The sequence below is a fragment of the Glycine max genome, chromosome 5, assembly GCF_000004515.6.
Source record: "Glycine max cultivar Williams 82 chromosome 5, Glycine_max_v4.0, whole genome shotgun sequence".
Classification (NCBI taxonomy): domain Eukaryota; kingdom Viridiplantae; phylum Streptophyta; class Magnoliopsida; order Fabales; family Fabaceae; genus Glycine; species Glycine max.
Window position 1 is genome coordinate 40,614,067 of NC_038241.2, and position 17,815 is coordinate 40,631,881.

Consider the following 17,815-nt stretch of genomic DNA (forward strand, 5'->3'; position numbering starts at 1 on the left):
ATAAATTTTTGTATTGTATGGGGACCAAATAAATAACAAACCAGTCTCTATTGTGTATTATGGATTGGTACCTATATGTGTCAATTAATTACATAATAAAAAATAGTTTCTATTATGTATTTCAGTCAAAATATAAGATAGAAACACGTTTTTGTTGTGTATTTAATTTTTTTATTCATGTGTATTGATTTTATTTTATTAAATAATTTAATAACTTTTTAATGAGTTAGTAAACTACTTGTAAAAATATAATAAATTTAGTTAACTTTGGTGTTTGTTTTTAGTTGTTTTAAATAACTTTAATAGTTGAATAACTTGATAAATAATAGAGGCAAAAATATGAAACAAAACAAACTAAGTAAACATATTTGTAGAAAATAAGTTAACATAACATAAGAGTGTAAAATCGCATAATTATGATATCTAAGAGATCCAATTAAAACCTGTGCATTTAGAAACGAATGTTTAGCGGTTAAAAAAATTAGATACGGATCTTTAAGAGTAAATATAGTTACTGTTACCAAAAAAGAGATTGCTAAGATGGTATAAGAATCTTTTATTGTAAAAGAAACGAAAAAAGAAAAACCATTAAGAGACAAAAACTATAGGTTGAACTTTGGATTTGACAAGGATCACCTTAATTATGTTCTGCCTAATTAGAACCTTGACTACTCTTTTAATCCTTCTTATCTCCATCTATTGCACTTTTCACTCTAGGATTGGAAGGGATAACCTTAGCCTCTTCAAATTTAAACCATTGGTGAATTTGACAAAGTGGCTTTTATCCCATTATAACCTAACTAAGCAACAATTGTCTTTTGCCTCCTTAGTGATCCCTAAAGCAGCATGAACTTTATTTTGTCTTTGATAGGATGGATCTACTGTTCACCATCGCCACTGCTTTGGGAAGAAATAGGCAAACTAATCCACACACCAAATAAAGTGTCCTCAAATAATACGACTGTCCCACATGTAATGTATGCCCAATACTAGAGATTCACACTTTTGAATCCCAATTGTTTTTATCGCATGCATGTCCGATCATTTTTCTAAATTAATATTTTTTCAAGGCATATTCTTTTTAATACCTATATATGATAAATTCATTTATATTTGTTTTTCCTAATCAGTTGGCGCAGTATATGGGTTTCAATGTTTATTAATAATTTCTTAATATTAAGACCCAGTATTTATACAAGATGTATAAGTAAGGCTTACAGAATAATTACTTTACACTTATTTTTGTTTAAAAACATTATATATTCATTTTGGTAAAGATAAAATAAAATTAAAAAAAAAACAAAAACGAAGATATGGATACCAGATTTTCAGATTCAATGTTTTTCTTTTTTAATAAAAGAGGCTTAAGAACCTTTTCAGATTCAATAATGATGGCACACTGCAACAAGTGCCAAAACAGAAAAAATGAATTATACAAGTCTAGAAGGGTGATACTTAACACGCTTTTCAATTAAATAACTGATTATTTTGATCATACATGATAAGTCGAAAGTTGGCTCCAAAGTACATTAAAATAACTAAAAACAACGTCAAAATAATCATTTTTTTTCTTTAAATTACAAGTATTTTCTGTAGTTAATTACTCAATCATAAAATTTTCTAAATATTTAATACAATTGTATTTACAAAATTGGAACTCAAGTCAATATAATGAATATAATTTACTTGAACTCTCTAGTTAATAGCATTCCAAATTTGCTTTGCTCTATGACAATCACGTAACACGTGGAGAATGTCTTCAGAGAATAAGCGGCATCTGCAACAAAACACGTTAGTAGAAAGGTGTCTATGGACACAAAAAGAATTTGGCCAAAGAAGAAAAAAAAACTATGGATTTTGGGAGTTGAGATGGATGTATTGTTCGTAGCTCCATTTGGAAGAGAGTCATCCGTGCGCTGATCGGGCAGAATAAACTCCATTTGGAGAAGGGTGCCAAATAACACAATCTTCAAGCTCATTATTAGTAACAACAGATATCATTTGTTGCTTAACATCATGTGGAATATTTGTAGCCAGCAAATTAAAATTCCATTGGCCATTCACAAAAACATATTTGACCAGTAAATGGGTATCCCTGAATCCTGAATATTTACATAGTCAACTTGATTGCCCAAATACCCCTTGTCTATAGCCACTTATCATACCATAAAGAAACATCACCAGATCCAATTCTTCTGAGAAACCCATCCTTCAAAAACTCCATTGCATTCATAATTGATGATCAAGTAAAGGAGCAATTGCTAGGAGTATGTGCTCGAAGGATATGATTAGACTTCAAATATTTATCCTTCAATATCTGCACCAACAATCTATCATTATTATGCATGAGACTCCATATGTGTTTGCCTAACAAAGAGACCTTACTCTCCGGCAGTATGTTTACCCAAACCTCCTTCGATCTCTCCTAGCTATGCTTGGTAATTATGACATTCCATACCCAATGAGATGTAGACTTAATTACCCCAAATAAAGCCACGGGTAATTTTATCCATCTCATCACAAATTCCTTTAAGAATCTAACAATTTTGCATAATTGATGTTTAACGTTCAACGACTATCATATTTTAACATCGGTCTAAATTCAACGTTAAAAGCCTTTTGAAATCGATGTGAAAAAGTTGTTTTTTAGCAGTGAACATAAGTTGGAATGACGTAGTACAATCAGTCCTATTCAAGAGTTTACTCTTCCAACTTGTCAATCTTCCCTGAACTTTATCTAGAATAAAGTGTGTGGAAGGTGTCACAGGTTGTTGTGGCTCTGGAGGAACCCTATGGTCAGCAGAAGGGAGTGTACTGAGTCTGTTAGGGTTCTGTGACAGGCTTTATATGATATCTTTAACCGAATTTCACAAAACCAATAAATTAAAATAGCTAGAGTTATTTGTTTTTTTAAAATAAAAATACTACAACATACTGTACTAATTTTACCCTTATTTAACATCATGGGATTTAATTTGATTACCAACAATTTTGATTTTGAGAAATGTGATCCTTTCCTTACTGATTTTAATTTAAGTTTGCACCCAACTCCGTTTGTTAAGGATAGATGGGAAAAAAATACTCCTAGTTCATAAGAATTTAAGATAACTTGTTAAAAAAGAGCACTTTATTTTTTATTGTCTAAGAAACTTATTTAGCAGTTTTGAAATTGAAATAGTACTGTACAGTTCCTTATAAAAAAGGAGACATTTAGAGTTAGTCCATAAATGAGCGAGAACCACACGGGAACCACCATAGTAGAGAAAGAGAAATTGACGGACAAGAAAGACATAAAGGGTCTAATAAAGCCAATTTCCAACTCACCAACCATGAAAAGCTGTAAATTAAATTTCTGCACATAACCAATAGGCACGAAACGTAAAGCTCTTGCTTTAGTCTCCCACTTTAATTTATTGTGCAAAGTCGCAGTAGGTGCAATGCTTGCTTTATTGGGAGCGGAGAAATTCCAAACCACTAGAGGAAGGCAAGCACAAACAATTTATCTAACAAACACATCACATCTCCTTTTCTTTTTCTTTTTGTTTTCCTTTCATTTCTTTTTCTATTCATTAATCACCAACATTCAAATTAAACCCAAGAATACAGGGGGAAAAAACAGTTCCAAACAGTAACATACGGTGCAGTGAACCGAAATTAACAAGACAGTACGTATAAGCCAAAACACAAAATAAACATCAAGACAATCATCTCTCAAGAACCGATCCAAAAAAAAAAAAACAAAGAAGCTGCTACATCGATAAAACGAAAGCAACAAAGTCGGTCACGTGAGTAGTGATCCATGTCACCATGCAACTTTGATGATGTAGCAGCCAAAAATATGCAGAAGGTTCGGTTCATGTGAGATATTAAGTCTGATGCGACCACAAAGTTGGTTGTTGAGGATCTCGAGAACCTTCTGATCTGCGGTTAGTATTTGGTGGAGGAGAAGCGGGTGGTGAAGTGGTTGGTGCGTTTGGTGTGGCTGTTACTGCAGCTGAAGGAGGTAATGTAGTGGTGGTGGTTCAGCTGCATGCATGAGGTTGTTCAGTGCAAGCTTGCCACGTTTCAGCATGAGATGGAACTACGCCATTATTTTGCTCTTGGCTATGCCCTTTCTCAACATGAAGAACAACATGCGTACCATGTTCCATACCTTCTTTGCCACCACCATCAGTAGTGCTTGTTTTCTTTGAGAATCAGAATTTGTATGCAACGGGAGAGGGGGTTAGGACCTATTTAAAGGAGTCTATGCAAGTGCAACACGGTTCTATTATTATCGTTATTGCCATCAAACACAATTATAAGATAATTGATATTTATAATAATTTTAAAATATATATTTAAGCTAATTTTTAATAGGATGAAAATGTTTAAAATTTCATATATAATTTCGCGTAGATAGCACGTGCCATTTAGCTAGGTACGTAGCTAGTATGAGATTTTTTATTAATAATTATAAATAATATTATTTAATTTATTTTAAAAAGTAATCTATGTATTGGAATTATGAATAATTTTTACACTGTTATATCTAATTAATATATATATATATAGCTTTTTTTATATACCAACTACTTAAAAGTCATAGTAGTATCTATCATGATTATATATTAATTAATTGATATTTCCTAAAAATTAGGCTTTATTTTTATCTTTAAAACATATAAAATATTAATTAGTATTTTTCACTAATTTTATATAACCAAATGAAATATAAAAAGAAAGAAAAAAAAAGCAAACTATTTTTTTTGTCATTTTATTCCTTCATTTCTCAATTGGATTCATTGCAAGAAACGTGCATTCCATATATTGTCTAAACACAGTGTCGTCCTGCTTAAAAAAAAAAACACTGTGTCATTCCCAAAGTAGGGTTTAGAACATTAGTTAAAGAAGTAGAAATTGTTTTTTTTAGTTTATTAGAAATCATTATCATTACAATATCTCATCTTTATTATTAATATTAATGAACTTTATATAATTAGCAAGACCAGTTAATTAAAAAAAGACCATAACAAGTTTTGATAGCGGAGATTGGAGGGTCACACGCTAATTGATGAGTATGACAATGACAAAAATCGTTATTTATTTTTGTGCGTTTGCTGTTGTTGGTGGCTGCTAGCTTGGTGCATTACAATGAGCTTATGTTGGAAGGTGTCCATGATGGGAACCCATAATTATTTATTTTACTGAATTGCATTTGCACCCCAGCGCCCATATCATAAGTTCAATAATTGGAGACATGATTTGAGATTGAGTGCTCATCTGTTCTTGGGCTCAAGGATATGTGCAGACTAACCTCGTCATTAAACCGTACAATCTTTATACCTAATTTAATGAAAACGGAATATGTCAACACGTTGCAGTTTAAATTACATGCATTTGGCCCATTGAAATAAATTAACATGATTTATACACATTTTATTTATCAATTACTTTTAAAATTCTACGAGACTTTTAAACCAATTTCACCACGCCAAAACAAGAGATCCATAATTATCGTCTTGCAACCCCTTTCAAATACAATCATAAGAGAGGAGTGATTGCTCCTGCCATTGATTAAGTTTCCATTGTACAAGACCGATAATGATACCAAATAACAAATATCACACTCGAGACTCGAGAGTATAAGATTTGAAATTAGCATTTTTAAAATAAGACTGAGCAAACCATACACAGTAGCCATAACTAAATAATTCTTGCTCGTTCGATTGTGCACCACTCGATTTTGATTAATATGCTAAATAAACCATGGAAAGATATATGTCACACCAATCCTTCTCCAGAGGATGATGTATCAGAGGTATATAACGGTATCCGCAGTATCATACGCTGAACTAATCCCAAGTGGAGCCTAATGATATCTACAAAGTTGCAATCATGCATAATGAATCATGAATACTATAGCATCAACTACTCTGGAAACGTAGCATTCTCGTCTTCTCGTGGAAGCCCTAAACCATGAACCTTATAAATAAGTCGTGGATATATATGACTGGACAAAATTTAGGAGCTGTATCTAGGTGTTTTTGTGTTCTTAAATTAAAATAGAGACTTAATTTGACGAATTAATTCAATGAAAATAGACATTAAAAATTAATTGACACAAATGATCGAAATATAAACTTCTAACTTCAATTGAAAAACAGGACGTACTACATAAAATGCTTATACGTTACACCTAAAAATTGTCTTATATAATACTCGCTTCCGCGAATGTCTAATGGCCACCGAATCTGTAGTGTAGAAAATTGAAGTATGAAACATCAATTCTCACATTAATTAAGAATGAGTTGAGCGGATAATATATAAGACTATAAGTTAAGAGAGGGGGGAGGGATCCCAAAAATAAAAAGTAATTAAAAAAAAAGGAACATATGCAACCTCTCATTAATACAAAATATTATATTTAAACATTTATGTGTATCTCATTTATACATAAATATACACATTTATTAAAAAACAAAAACACTAGTAAATTAAGTTAAGTTAATTTATGCAAAATTATTTTTAATGATAATAAAAATATTAAAACCATATATTTAAAACTTTTAATTTTTTTAAAAATTCAAAAATTAGTTAGGAAGAAATTAAAAATTAAAATGTTGTGTACCTTAGTACAATTTTCATTTAATAAAAATTTATATATACATATAAACTAATGTTTAACTGTATGATACATTGATAATATATAGTTTAATTTTATGCACTAATTAAGTATGATCGATGTATCATACTGTAAATTTAGATTTATGAATTTGGATTCACTTTAGAATATTTCTTTTTTCAATAGAGAGTGCTACTGATATATTTTAATATATTACTTTAACCCTTTTTTTTATCATAAACATAAAGTTATTGAAATTTTTGAAATAATAAATTTAACTTATTAAATGAAAGCGAAGCCATATAATTTATGACTCTCAATAAATTTTAATTAATCTTAAATATGTACTGATAATATAAAATTTTAAATTAATGTATAATTATAAACTATGGTGTATAATAAAATTATTAACCAAGTTAAACGTCATATTAAATATGATTTCTTACTAGTTAATATAAAAAAAATACACTTACAGTACATGCCTAATAAATTCAAATTAAAACTATACAAATTATTAAAAAGATCTGAAATTGATATTTTTTTTTTGCCTCTATAGAATCATCGTAACGAAGTTAAGGTTATATTTAATAAAATTAACTTATTAAATTATAAATATTTGATAAAACGTAGCTAAAAAATATTAAATGACAGAAAAATAATAAAATCATGATTTATTTAAAAAAAACTAAGAAATTGGATGAATATATTAAGGATAAAAATATAATAAAATATAAAAATTAAAAATTAATGTTTTAGAAAATGTTATTTCAATTAGCGTTAAAAAACGCTATAAAATAATAAAAAATTTATTTATCAAACTATCAAACAAATTTTTTTTCCGTTAATAAAAGAATTAAAAATTAACTAAAATATTTTATTTAACCTAACTTAAAATGTATGCTCTCATGCATATTGCTTAAATTTCCACTGCCATAATAAATTCATACACTCTCAATCACGATGGAAATATATAGTTTATTAGAAAAAAGATATTTTCTCTTTAAACATCAATTATGTTGATTAATATAGATTGACACAAGCTAATAAGTAGGGGGCAATTTCATCAAACAGATATCTATCTATATATTTATTTATGCACCAAATTACATATAAAACATTAATTCATATAAATTATCCAAAATGTTAGTTGCAATTATCAAAAGGTTACATATATTGACCATCACTGTCATAAGGGCAAACTAAACCTCTTTTTTTTTTTAAAAAAAAAAATACAAGATTCTAAATATTGATCACTAGTTTCACATACTATATAGAACTTTCATGAATTTATAATAAAAAATAATATCTATATTAATCCTAAATTTTTAAGAAAATATTCAGTTAATTATGTTCTAAAAAACTATTAAATTAGAATGGTATGCCCACATGAGGTTTATATAACGGTATATTTAGATCCATACACTTGAGCCGAGAAATGAGTTGGAGCATCACAACCTGTTCCGACATAGGTTTCCAAGCCTCTAGCGAGAGCATGAAAATGTATTTATTCACTTTTGCCTCTAGGTGTAGTTGTTCCCCGATACTCGAGATTGAGAGTAGTTACAAGAATCTGCACACCGGGTATATAGGGATATCGTTACATGGGATTGGGTATCACAGTGGTACAACCTTGGATCAAGCCTTTTCGTGGTTCTCTATCTCAATAGGTTTTGAAATAGGTCAAAATATTGAACGTTTAAAACTTGAGACCCAATTCAGTCTTGGTTCGGTTCAACTTAAAATCCAAATGAATTCGACTATCCAACCTAAAATGTGGTTTCTTTCTTGGTTTACGTTGGGTTGACCATGTTCACTGGTTAACCTATTGTCACTTATACTCTTATTTTTGCTTGAAGATAACACCTATCAGTAGATCCTCATATTAGTCCTTGAGATAGTAAGTATGAATAATTGTTTTAGTTTCTGACTTTTTTAAATACTCTTTTAGTTTGATACCTAATATTCATTAAGTACTCGAACTCGAAGGCTTAGGTCATTTGAATTCTCAAATTTTCCCCGAGTGATTTGTTTTGAGTTTTGACTTTGAGTTGTTGCATTGCGTGTTGGAGAGTCCCAGTCCCAGTCTCAGGATTATTTTAGAGATGGCGACAAAATGTTAACTGCCACTTTTGGGCAGTCTCAACTACTCAAAGTATTAATTTTGATCTTCTTCTTCAAACTACAATTTTAAAGCGCAAATAGACTGAGCAACAGTCTCCCGAGAGAGAGAGAGAGAGAACAAATAATAAGATCACTTGATCGGCTCCGTTAAGAAAACAAGACAAAACAGGTCCACTTCTTCCTCCTCATTTTTCTGTTGAATTTTCTATGCCTCAATAATCTTTGTTAATCTTTTCTTCTCTTTTTTCATCAATCATCATGCCCATACTTGTTTCTTGGAATAATGGTTTGCCAAGAATTTAAGTCTTGTTGGACATCATATCTGGGACTAGAAATTGCCCATCAATGTGCACATTGACTTGATGATTTGGCCTGGTTTGCAATTTTTTTTTTTATTTTTTATGTTATCAGTTGTTTGCGATTCTAATAGCATCTGCAATGGAAGAAATACTTCTCTTCCGCTTTGTTTGAATGAATTGGTTGCACATTTTTTTTGTTTGACTTTTTAGTTCTTGGATTCTATCTCAAGTCATTTTTTAGTAGAGTAGCTTTGGTGGTGCTTGCACATGCTTCTGTTTTCTTTCTGTAATTGGACTTATTTTTATTTAATTTATTTCTCTAATGTAACTGCTAGTAATTGGACTTGTTTCTCCTCTCTTGCTGGTTTTCAAGATTTACTAGAAATTTTACATTTCTGGAATTAATTTAAGAATCAACATGTTATAATGTCCAATTGTATATCTCCTGGATCCTCAGAATATTTATTGAAGCATTGACAAAGGCGTTGACTCATATGCAGAAGAATGGAGTATCAATCTTTTGGAAGAGTCCCGAGACCAAAAGGTGCTAACATAATGCAGGCATTGAAGGTGATGCTAATTTTGGCTGTTGGTGCCTGGCTGATATATCAGGTCAAGCACTCAAGAAACAATACAGAGAACTATAGCGATCAAACCAAGCTTGATGAAGGACATGGAGTTATTTTGTTGGGGCGAAAAGGGATGCCATCACGGTTAGATCAAATGGATTTTCCTGACTCAGGAAATGTAGATTTTGCAGGAGAAGCTAAAGAGTCAAGTAGTGGCAGGGATGATGAGTCTGATGGAGCCAAGGAAGATAAGGCTGAAGAAGAGTTTGGACATATCAATGAGATATTCGGCAGAGGAAAAGAAGTGGAACTTGAACCAGAAAGTACTCAACCTGAGGAATCATCCAAAATTCAACACAAACATTTGTGCAAAACAAAATCTGAAAAGGTTGGTTTAGAATCAAGAAGTGAGTCAGGTCACAAGGAGCATGGCAATGAGAAATACCGAAACAGACCGATAATAAATGATTCTAAAAGTAGCAACAAAGAAGAAGATGTACAACTCAGGGAACAGCTAAATGAAGTGCATGTTAGAAAGAATGCTACATCAGGTTTCTCAAAAAAGGAGAATGATGGGGATGAAGGGTCCAGAATTAGAGAAAAGGAAACCAGGAAGCACAAAAATGTGGCCGAGAATGACACAAATGCTGAAGTGACAGAGGAAATAGATGAGGTCCAAAGCTTTCATGATGAAAATGGTGTCCCACCTGATGTTAATGAAACTGAAATAGTGTTTGCCCAGGCACACATCGTGCATGAAGAAAACATTTCAAATGTTCGCAAAGGAAGTTGGCTTAGAAAACACACTTATGAAGTCACATATGTTGAAGATAACATTGTTGAAGTGAATTTGGAAGCATCGAAGAACGATGCTGATGTTGAAAGTAATACAGAAAGTATTGCTCATGTCGACATTTCAGGCGTCAAATGCAATTCAGAAATCAGTGAGGGAAATAGCTAGTTTGGTTTTATTAGATTATGTTTCTCATCATTGTAATTTTTAAACCAGAGTGTTCATAGATGCCACTTTTCATTACAAAAAAAATTAAAAATAAAAATTACAGAGCTGTAAGGAGTAAGCTCCTAGGCTATAGATGATGTCTTTTTTCTTTAATTCATGGCTATGTATGATGTGATTGTACATACATAGGGAATGGTAACATTGCAGATCTTTTTCTTGAAGAGATCACTAGCTGCACAATTCGGACGAGGTTTCATTTATGCAGCATTCTTTTTCTTGGATTTGAAAACCTGTATAGGCTAAAGATCAATGTAACTGTTGTGAATGACACTTTTGTTTTCCGGTTACTTTCAGCTTTATTAAAGTAGCTTAGCTTTCATTGAAAATCTGGCAACAAGGATTTCCGGTCCCAAAATTTCTAATATTATGAATGGAAAACATGTTTTGGGAGTGTTTTGATCCATTAAGTAGGTATAGGAGAAAAAATTAGAAGAAAAAATAAAATAAGTTTTTCCAAGAACTAACTAAGATTAACTTATACATAAGCTAATTTGTAGAAGTTTACTTAGCTTCTCCAAAAACATATGTTAAACTTGGGCAGTTATGCATTAGCTTACCTTAACTTTTGAAAAAGCTTTTTTTTTTTTTACTCTTATAAGTACTTATGGAAAAGTTTATCAAACATAACTCATTCATACTCAATTTCAATTAATCTCAGAGAAAGAAGAGCAAAACAATTCAGTATTGGCATATCAATGTTAATTGTTAGATGATTGTTGGTTCCTAGTGTAAGGTCAACACACTTCATTTTTTATTGCTGTTGTTGGACAGATAAGAGGCAATGACGCCTACCCTTACCAGAAATAAAACCAAGACTGGATCAAAATCGATATATTGACCCAATAATCAAAGATGCTGGTGATACTCTGTACTTGACTTTGAGGCAGGTGATGCCTAGTTACTAGAAATACAAGGAAAGAGGGTGTATCCGTGTGTACACTCATGAGCCGAAAGAAAGAGAAATAAAAAGGAAAAAGAAAATGTGATAGACATAATGAGAAACGTAACAAAAAAAATAAGAGCAAAATAAATAAAAGTATGAAGTAAATGTAAAAAATCACGAGTGAAAAAAAAAAAATCAGGACTGATGAAGATGTAGAGTCCACCTACCAGACTCATGAGCATATGATGCAAAAGCACTTGGGGACCAGTCATACATCAGCAATAGCTGATATAGATGGACACCTTCGGATCAACAATTCTATAATGATGGTGTCATGATTTTTTCTATTTTCTGTCTTCAGGTCGTAAACGTTACAACTTTTATATTAGGCCGCAAAAAATATTATCCATATATAAAAATAAAAAATTGGCAGAGAGAAAATAAAAATCAGTACTGCAGATTGACAAACAAGCCTACCAAGATTGTGAAGCCAAGCGGTGAACTGTAGAAAATAAAAGGAAACGCCAATTCCATCTATCATGTAGTGGGATTTGAGTTTGACTCCTGATACACTTTTGAGTTTAGAGAGAAAAGTACTGCTTATGGAGTACTGTTGTCAAGTAAAAGCATTCAGTGCTTATATCATACAATAGTTATGTATGCAGACCAGACAAGGGGATGATTCTAAACTTCCTCCCCCACCAATTTGCCCCACTTACACACCTTCGGTTTTACTAAAATAGGATAAGGGCATTCTAGGTATTATGAAAAAAGAAGATGCAAAGGAAAGCCCTTTAAAAAAAACATAGAGTTTGTTGCTTTTGATTGAGGCGGATAGTGAAATCGTAAGTTGGAAAATGGAGGAGGAGGAAACAATAGCGGTTCCGGTTAATGACGAAGACGATCCTTCATCGACGCTTCTGGATCTCACGAGTTACCAGCTCCACGACCTCGACTCGGTCGAGTTGCCACCCAGCCTCACCGAGTTGGACCTCACCGCGAATCGCTTGTCCACGCTGGACCCGCGCATAGGGAACCTCTCCCATCTCCAGAAGCTCTCCCTTCGCCAAAACCTAATCAGCGACGCCGCCGTTCTCCCTCTCTCTTCCTGGAACGCCCTCTCCTCTCTCGAGGTAACTCTCGATATCATTCTTTAACGCTCTGTCTGGATTCGCTGAAACTCTTTTTCATGCAGGAGCTTGTGCTGCGGGATAATCAATTCAAGAACATTCCTGACGTCAGCGTATTTAAGAAGCTTCTGGTTTTCGATGTTGCGTTCAACGAGATTAGTTCGCTACACGGCTTGTCCAGGGTCTCCGATACCCTCAAGGAACTCTACGTGTCCAAAAACGAAGTTGCCATGATTGAGGAGATCGAGCACTTCCATCAGCTGCAGCTTCTTGAACTCGGCTCCAATAAATTACGGGTGAATTGCCGTGATGGGTTAAGTTACCGTGTGCTTTGTTTGTTTTCCTACTGTGTTTTTTGATGTTTCCGTTTGTGATTTAGGTGATGGAGAATTTGCAGAGCCTCGAGAATTTGCAGGAGCTGTGGCTTGGACGGAATCGAATTAAAGTTGTGAATCTGTGTGGTCTCAAGTGCATTAAAAAGATTAGTTTGCAAAGCAATCGTCTCACATCGATGATGGGATTTGATGTATGCCCTCTCCCAATAATTCCATGTTGCGGTTACCCTCAATTTTAATACACATATTTGAACTTGCTGATGAATTGGGGATTATTATTACTATAATGATTAGTCTATGCGCTAATCTTGTAGAAGACTTTTAATCTGTATGGAAAGAAGTTCGATGACTTATACAACATCTATCTTAAAAGTAATACTTACCATCATTTCTAATTAGTTGACATGCATAAAAATTAAACTTCAATACTACTATTAATTTTGTTTGTATATTCTAACTTCGTTTCTTTATTTTGGGTACAGGGTTGCGTAGCTCTAGAAGAACTGTACTTGAGCCATAATGGTATTGCAAAAATGGAGGGGTTGTCATCATTGGTCAATCTTCGGGTTTTAGATGTATCATCAAATAAGATAACTTTGGTGGATGACATTGTGAACCTGACGAAGTATGTATACTCCACAGATAATCTTTTATATGGTTTTGCATTGGTTGATTCATTGCCTCATATAATTTATTGCAGATTGGAAGATTTGTGGCTTAATGATAACCAAATAGCATCGCTCGAAGGAATTGCGGAGGCTGTCACTGGTTCAAAAGAGAAGCTTACCACCATCTACCTAGAAAATAACCCATGTGTATGGTTTCTAGCCTTACAAATTTGTTTTTTCCCCCTTGAAACCTTATATTTGGAGTTGGGCTATTTGTTAGCAATATACCATGAGTTTCATTTCCTTTTTGGTGGATCTTTCATTTGTTTCATTCCTTGTTAGGGAGTTGAATTGTGTGGGCATTAGGTGTGGATAATCTTAACTGAGTTTCATTTAAATGAGCAAGCCACAAGTTTTAATTGTGCTGATTGATTATTCAAGTGAATTTGGTTGATTGTCATTGATTATTACATTCTCCAATGCAATGTAGCATTTATTTACTGTTCCATTTGTGGCTATGGCTGGTGAAATAGATGAAGGCTTTGTAAAAGTGTCATTTGTTTTTTGGAATGTTGTATATTTTCAGCACTGAGCCTTTCATCCCTGTTGATTATCTTTTTTCCCCAAGTATTTTGGGTTTTTAGGAGGAAGCTTATTTTGAAAAATACATATTTATCCTTCAATGATAGATTCAATGTTATATTATACCTTGTTACTTAGATGTTCCTTCTTTAGGACTTTTAAGTTATATGATGTATCTCTTTAAGAATTAATCTTGCTTGTTTCTTGCAGGCTAAGACGCCCAACTATACTGGAATTCTACGGAAAATCTTCCCCAACATTCAACAAATTGATTCTGATATATTTTCTTAGAAGTTTCTTGGCTTCAGCCTTTTTGAAAACAGTTGCTTTGAAGCTTTCTCTTTTCAAATCTATTTGTAAGTTTTATATAGTTCTTTGTATGCCTTTTGTCATTCTTATAGGTTGCATTTTTATTAATTTCTTGGAAGTCTGTCATGCATGCAGATTCTGGTTTGAAAGACTGATGATTGGCTCCATCAACTTAATGAAGAGAATATGCTTATCAACCATTGGACGATACTGTGGCCTAACAAATGAATATGCTTATTTTATGTTTCTTTCTTTTGCAGACCACATTTCGTTTTGTTTTTTGGCATCCAATTTTTGAGTAGTAATGTAACACTTTCTTTCTACTGTGTCAATTATATTTCTAGCTACCGACTGTGGTATACAGAGGCTGTGGGTGTAGATTCATGATCATCTAGATTCATATGAATTTGTTTTACTGATTTCTTATCCATAATAACAAGTTACTATTTATTGTCTATATTAACGATGGTGTAGAGATTCATAGAAATTTGTTTTACTGATTTCTTATCCATTAACAAGTTGATATTTATTGTCGGTAACATCCATATTACTTAGCTCTGCAATTCTTCAAGACTCCCCTCCCCTCCCCTCCAGTGTTGTTCTTCTGCTAGATGGCTATTAGAATTTTTATTTTTGCCAAGTAATGGTATTATAATTGACAGTCATAAAATGCAGGCCATGCAAAATGGACGGGCTAACTTAATGTAGGACAACAACAATTGCTTCCTGCACCTACTAATCCGAAATGTAAAATTGCATCTTGGATTAACCTTTCTGAAATGTAAACTGAGACTAATCTGAAATGAAATTTTAGATTCTGGAATAGCCTCATGGGAAGCTTAAAAAGGATCAGAAAACAATTATTGAGGTGTTGGAAGCAATTACCTAGAATGAATGGGCTAACCTAATGCAGGCCGAACCAACTGCTATTACAACGAGTTTTTCCAGGGATTTGGATCATGCACTCCCATATGTATATCTTGTACCTCCATTTTTGTTTGAAATACCAAACTACCCTTTAATTGTTATGAAACACATACTTTGGAAGTTATTTTTTCTTGTTATGGAATGCTTATTTTGGAAGTTATTTTTTTATTGTTATGGAATATATATGCTGGAAGGTAAACCTATTTTTCCTCGTTATGGAACATTTATTCTGGAAGTTATTTTTTCATTATTTTGAAAGATAAAGTTATTTTTTTTTATTGTTATGTAACACTTATTCTAGAAGACAAAATTAATTTTTACTGTTATGAAACACTTATTTTAGAAGATAATTAATTTTTATTGTTATGGAACACTTATTTTAGAAGATAAAATTAATTTTTTAATGTTATGAAATATTCATTCTGTTATTTTTTACTCTTATGAAATGTTTATTTGGAAATTATTTTTTATTGTTATGGAACACCTATTTCGAAAGGTGAAATTATTTTTTATTATTATAGGACACTTATTTTGGAAGTTTTTTTTCACTGTTATGAAATGTTTATTTTTTAAGTTATTTTTTATTATTAAGAAACATTTATTCCAAAAGATAATTATTTTTGTTATTATTATTAACACTTATTTTGTAAGTTATTTTTTACTGTTGTGAAATGTCTATTCTAAAAATTATATTTTTATGAAACACTTATTTTAGAAATTATTTTTTATTCTTATGAATAAGCTACTTTTTACTGTTTTTGAAAATGATATAATATAAAATGGGTAATTTGGGAATTTTAAAAAAATTGGGAAGTGCATGATTATTTAGAGAATATAAACACCAAAAATAGATAAATCATCTACTTACTTTTTCAAGATTATAATTTTGCCACGTTAGTCTTTCAAACTTCCTATCTCAAGTCATTTGGAGGGGAAAGAAAATATGAAAGGGCTTTACCAGAGAAAATGATCAAAACAAACAATTACTAATAACAATTTACAAATACTTGGGTCGTCATTAAGAGGATCGTGGCACATCTTCTGCGGCAAGTGAACGAATAGGTTTCTTCCCTTATGTTATTCGTTGATTAATAGCATTATGTATGCGTCATACCGTGTCTGTCGCATTTATTAGCGGTTAGACTTCTTGGGCAAGTTGTAGTTCTTTTTAAGGAACTTAGCTGCTGCGTCATCGCTTCGATGACACAAAATTCGCAGAAGAGTGTTTGGTTCTCTTGGACTCCAATGACCAGATGTTGTGGGCAATGGCAAGTGGAACTTGGCTGAAGAGCCATACATTCCCAGAATAAGCTCACTGAATAGCTCAGTCAAGTCCTCAGTATCCATGCGGAACAGGGGAAGCACTTCTTTAACAGTGGTACAATGCTTTTCTATCAGATCAGCAGGTAAACCCTCTCCATTGGACCAGAACAAATCAGTCAGAAGCTTAAAGTCTTCCTCTATTATAACATGGTCTTCAAGGGAGAAAGCACGTGCTGGACCCCCAGCTAACAAAACCAACAAGAACCCATCAAAAGAAGCCTTCATCACCTCAGTAATTACATGCGTTAGGACTCTATCATGCACCGTAGACAATATAATCTTCAAGCATTGGTTAAGCTCCTCAAGAAAAGGCTCAATTCTCGTGGATGAAACTTCACCAACATACAGGCCATCCCAAAGAACATAACGCAGATCCTGGAAAATCACTTTGTATGCCATGGCCTCGGAGAGTTGACGGATACCTTCCACAGATGCAGCTTTAGAAAGCTTGAACTTCAACCCCTTCTCTATACCATCCTCTTTTGTTGATTTAGAATTCCCAAGACGGGCAACTGTCCTCTTTTCCAAAACCTTTAGTCCCATGCCAATGCGCTGCATGGTATTTATGCGAACACAAAACTGGGGTAATCCAAATGAGCTGTCTACGTTTGTAGTTCCATGATGAAATATCCTTCTCTGATCAGTCGCTTGTGACTTTTCTTTTTTCCTGAAAACATCATGAAATTTTGATCTTGCCGAACACCGAGTCAAAGCTGGCATGATTGGGATGAAAGTATTGCGGTTCCCTGCAGATCATATCAAATTTAAGCCTGGTCATCTTAGTGATTACTGAATAACTCTTTTGGTATATCTAATGGTATGCAGTAAATATATACCACAGCCAGATTTGGCCTTCAAAAGGTATTGTTGGAGAGATTTATCAAGAGCAGACATCAATTCAGGAAGCAAAGCTGCATGCATGGGTATTGGCAACAGAAAGAACGCTTCCAGAGAGTCTTCTATGATTCCTAGAATTTCAAGAGCAGAAGGAGCAAAGCACTCTTTATTTGCACGTGGATTCCATACCTGCAGGAAAAAGGATGAAGTGAGGTCATGCATCATCAATGAAAAAGTGGTGTTTATTGGAGCAAGTGGGGGGGGGGG

General features: G+C 32.9%; 3 protein-coding genes across 6 annotated transcripts in view; 2 read left to right on the forward strand and 1 right to left on the reverse strand.

The window, feature by feature from the left end:
* Positions 1–8,638: 8,638 nt before the first annotated feature.
* On the forward strand, positions 8,639–10,896 carry LOC102667171 (uncharacterized). 2 transcript variants are annotated; one of them, XM_006580416.3, is made up of 2 exons: positions 8,639–8,894; positions 9,482–10,896. In XM_006580416.3, exon 2 carries the CDS (start codon positions 9,529–9,531, stop codon positions 10,552–10,554), a length of 1,026 nt encoding a protein of 341 aa, XP_006580479.1. In that variant the 5' UTR covers positions 8,639–8,894; positions 9,482–9,528; the 3' UTR covers positions 10,555–10,896. The 2 variants fall into 2 exon arrangements, with proteins under 2 accessions (XP_006580479.1, XP_006580481.1); XM_006580418.3 differs by having other exon boundaries at positions 9,525–10,896.
* Positions 10,897–11,831: 935 nt separating this feature from the next.
* Positions 11,832–14,948, forward strand: LOC100781548 (protein phosphatase 1 regulatory subunit pprA-like). Of its 3 annotated transcripts, NM_001255892.3 has the most exons (7): positions 12,321–12,630; positions 12,693–12,923; positions 13,007–13,153; positions 13,445–13,587; positions 13,663–13,777; positions 14,363–14,508; positions 14,597–14,948. In NM_001255892.3, the coding sequence occupies exons 1-6, from the start codon at positions 12,355–12,357 to the stop codon at positions 14,441–14,443; spliced, it is 993 nt and encodes a 330-aa protein (NP_001242821.2). In that variant the 5' UTR covers positions 12,321–12,354; the 3' UTR covers positions 14,444–14,508; positions 14,597–14,948. The 3 variants fall into 3 exon arrangements, with proteins under 3 accessions (XP_040871124.1, XP_040871125.1, NP_001242821.2); XM_041015190.1 differs by having other exon boundaries at positions 11,832–12,630; positions 13,445–13,777; positions 14,597–14,880; XM_041015191.1 differs by having other exon boundaries at positions 11,832–12,630; positions 13,663–14,508; positions 14,597–14,880.
* A 1,308-nt stretch (positions 14,949–16,256) lies between these two features.
* The window catches only part of LOC100790072 (protein unc-13 homolog), a 5,276-nt gene continuing 3,717 nt past the window's right edge, over positions 16,257–17,815 (reverse strand). The window contains exons 4-5 of the mRNA XM_014775862.3: positions 17,548–17,737; positions 16,257–17,457 (exon numbers count right to left, since the gene is read on the reverse strand). Coding sequence (XP_014631348.1) covers positions 16,520–17,457; positions 17,548–17,737 — 1,128 coding nt within the window. The 3' untranslated portion in view covers positions 16,257–16,519. The remainder of the gene's footprint in view (positions 17,458–17,547; positions 17,738–17,815) is intronic.